The sequence below is a fragment of the Cyprinodon variegatus genome, unplaced genomic scaffold, assembly GCF_000732505.1.
Source record: "Cyprinodon variegatus isolate N-32 unplaced genomic scaffold, C_variegatus-1.0 Scaffold222, whole genome shotgun sequence".
NCBI classification, from domain to species: domain Eukaryota; kingdom Metazoa; phylum Chordata; class Actinopteri; order Cyprinodontiformes; family Cyprinodontidae; genus Cyprinodon; species Cyprinodon variegatus.
The window spans coordinates 188,436-190,170 of NW_015150675.1; the positions used below are offsets into that span (position 1 = coordinate 188,436).

Below are 1,735 nucleotides of genomic sequence, written 5' to 3' on the forward strand. Positions count from 1 at the left end.
GTAGATTAAATACATGACATGGAGATGACTTGTTGACTCCACATTGCCAAAGTCTGGGTTGTGCATGTGCATTTCTTTTAAAGTGGAGAGGGCGGGTCTTTTCAAAAATTTGTGAAAATCCTCCACTATCAGTTCACCTCTAGAAATCTAATGATCAATCTGCACAATGTTTTTGTGTTGCAGTGTAAAGTTATTTATTTACATTCTCTTTCTTAAGTATGCAATATAGCCTGGTGTTTTGAATAAGTAAAAAAAGTTCCCTTTTGCTGCTCAGCATTTAGTTAAAAGTTCACAGGGTGTCTTTAAAGCAGTACTGATCATATGGCGACTTAATAAGCAGAGAATTCTCTCTGTTAGCAAATCTGCATTCAAGGCACATCCTCTCTCTGTCCTGTGTGTTTAATGTCTCGTATGTAGCGTCCTTATAACAGCTGTCTTTCGTGGGTAGTTAAGACCAGCTCCTAGCTTTTGTTAATTGAGTCTAATTGAAGTACATGAAGGGAGAATAAAGGCAGCAGGCTTTTATGACATAAAAGACTGCAGCCGCCTCTCAGTAGTATTTATTTTCAACCTCTTCCACTCTGATTTAAGTGTGAGCGGACAATAGTGGCCTGACAGTGATATGTATGCACGTGGGTGCGTGCGCGTCTGTGTGTGATCTGTCGTTTGATTTACTGCGCCCACCTTCACAAGGACCAGCCTCTTATCAGATCAAAGCCACAAGCAGGCGGGCTATGAAAGGCGGTTGGGTGTGCATGCATGTGCTCTGCAGAGGACTGAGGTGTGGAGGAGATGGGAGTGTTTTTGTTGCTTTTAACCCCGGACAATGACACTGCAAAGGAGAGAGCAAGTGAGCACTCTTTGAACTAATGAAGGAAACCTTTTACACTTCTTCACAAAGTTGTCCTCTCTCTCCACACAGTATGGATTTTTCTCCCTGGTTTCCAAGTATAATAAAACAAAAGGGAACCAAGCATTTTATTCGCTGCATTCTTGTTAGTTTTTGGTTTCCTCTCTCGAATCCCGATTCTTCAAAGATGCAGATTCATCAAAGGGCAGCTGCTGGTTTTTCTTTCCACTTGCTGAGGCAAGCTGGATTTGATTAGATTTTTTAAAATAATTTTAAAAGGGAGAGAAAGAGATTAAAAAGTGTCTTAAAAAAATTGTTTTGTTTCTGTTTCTTTAGGTCATCTGGGTGCAAAGGCAACGCAGTCTTTACAGAGCCAAGCGGGTGCCGCTGACGGGACAAGACTATGATCAGGCAAAAAGTATGTTTGAATTAAAGTTATCTTTGTAAATATTTTACTTTCTAGCCAAGAAATTGATTTGAAGGCTGGATTCGGGTCGAGTGCTACAAATGTCACCTTTCTTATGTAAAGCCTTTAAAGGTATTTTGGAGGATTTTTTTGCTAACTTTTGAAAAGACCCGCCCTCTCCAAAAAAACAATGCACATGCACAACTCTGTGCCCACTCCCGAGAGGGAACGCCTATCAAACATGTGCGAGAGCATGCACGAGCCCATTTCTCCTCATGCACACTCTGTTTAAACGTTGTTGTTTGCATCGCTCATACAAGCTTACTTTCTAAAAGAAGATTTGCAATTTTTCCACTATGTCAGACTCACCATCAGGAAGTGAAAATGGGGGCAAGCACGAAGGACGGCCATACGTAAACATCACCAGAATGATTGACAATCAGGAGGACCACTTATTTTGATGATCCACCCAGAAAAAG

The 1,735-nt window shown here is 41.2% G+C and overlaps 1 protein-coding gene across 1 annotated transcript in view; it reads left to right on the forward strand.

Annotated features, from left to right (window-relative positions):
• The window catches only part of LOC107088562 (neuroendocrine convertase 2-like), a 319,033-nt gene that overhangs the window by 49,743 nt on the left and 267,555 nt on the right, over positions 1 to 1,735 (forward strand). The window contains exon 5 of the mRNA XM_015380822.1: positions 1,187 to 1,268. Coding sequence (XP_015236308.1) covers positions 1,187 to 1,268 — 82 coding nt within the window. The remainder of the gene's footprint in view (positions 1 to 1,186; positions 1,269 to 1,735) is intronic.